The following is a 1,393-nucleotide window of genomic DNA, read 5'->3' as shown; positions in this document are numbered from 1 at the left end:
GAGATGACAAGTTTAGCTTGAAGCAGTGTCCACGTCTTAAACTTGAAATAAAGGAACTGGAGCAATTCCCATATGTGTCAGCAGTGGGAAGTCTCATGTATCCACAAGTTTGTACTCGACCATATATAACATTTATAGTGGGGATGTTAGGCAGATATGTTAGTAACCTAGGTCCGTCACACTAGAAAGTGGTAAAGAGAGTGATGCGATATTTGCAAAGAACTAAAGGACATATGCTCACATATCGAAGATCAGATCATCTGGAGATGATTGAATATTCAGACTCCGATTTTGCTGGATGCTTGGATAATAGAAGATCTACTTCAGGCTATATTTTTATGCTTGACGGAGGGGTTATATCTTGGAAGAGTGCTAAGCAGACACTAGTAGCCACTTCTACTATGGAGGCAGAGTTGGTAGCATGTTATGAAACATCCAATCACGGGATTTGGGTGCAGAACTTTATTACAACATTACAGATCGTTGATATTATTGATAAGTCACTGAAGATCTACTGTGATAATAAAGCTGTAGAACTTTATGACAAGAACAATCATAGTTCGTACAAGTCTAAGCACATCGACATCTAGTTTCTAACGGTTAAACAAAGAGTTCAGAGTTGTCAGATTATAGTAGAGCACATCAGCACATATTCTATGTTGGTCGATCCACTCACCAAAGGCTTGATGCCTAAAGTGTTTCATGCGCATGTTGTGGATATGAGAATCCTTCTTATGGAAGAAGAACTCATCTAGTGGGAGTCTGTATTTATTTTTTTGCTCTATATTTGATAATAAAGACAAACATTTTATTTTGATTATTGTACGTACTTAAAGTTCAAAATATTAATCAGAATTTATATATTTGTTTGACACTCTGATCGTGATATCATCATTTACTACTGTTGTTTAACATTTATTGTTTGTAAATATAATACAGATTCCTTTTGAAATCATAAAATCGATCATGATTTACTATTACAGTTTAACATAAAGTATTTTACAAATATAATCTGACTTCTTTTGATGTTAAATAAATTATAGTTTGCTATTACAGTTTTACAAATATTTAAAGTATTTTTTAAATAAATTTAATTAATTCGATGTTAACATAAATAATAAATTTTTAATTTGATTTAGTTAATTTGATTTTACTAAAATTTTGATTTAATTAGATTTACTAATACTAACTCGATTTTAAAAGTTTCCTGAGCCCACTTTTTATTAAAGAAAAAATCTCCAATAATACATCGTAACAAATTCAAACTTTAAATTTTGATGGACGTACTATTACCCAGGCTGTATTAACCTTTCTCACATACACACATGATTATATTAAACATTTAAATATGAGAATTAAGTAATCACTGCCCGCTCGAAAGAAAAAAATTGAG

General features: G+C 31.3%; 1 protein-coding gene across 1 annotated transcript; it reads left to right on the top strand.

Annotated features, from left to right (window-relative positions):
* The first annotated feature begins 233 nt into the window (after nucleotides 1–233).
* Nucleotides 234–590, top strand: LOC122043917 (secreted RxLR effector protein 161-like). Its single transcript, XM_042604482.1, has one exon. It carries the CDS (start codon nucleotides 234–236, stop codon nucleotides 588–590), a length of 357 nt encoding a protein of 118 aa, XP_042460416.1.
* The last annotated feature ends 803 nt before the right edge of the window (nucleotides 591–1,393 follow it).

The sequence above is a fragment of the Zingiber officinale genome, chromosome 1B (genome assembly GCF_018446385.1).
Source record: "Zingiber officinale cultivar Zhangliang chromosome 1B, Zo_v1.1, whole genome shotgun sequence".
Classification (NCBI taxonomy): domain Eukaryota; kingdom Viridiplantae; phylum Streptophyta; class Magnoliopsida; order Zingiberales; family Zingiberaceae; genus Zingiber; species Zingiber officinale.
The sequence above is the reverse complement of the archived record's forward strand: the minus strand, read 5'-3'. Positions and strand labels throughout refer to the sequence as shown.

Coding starts and splice junctions, on each gene's coding strand:
- LOC122043917 (XM_042604482.1), top strand. CDS start 234: ATGCTCACATATCGAAGATCAGATCATCTGGAGATGATTGAATATTCA.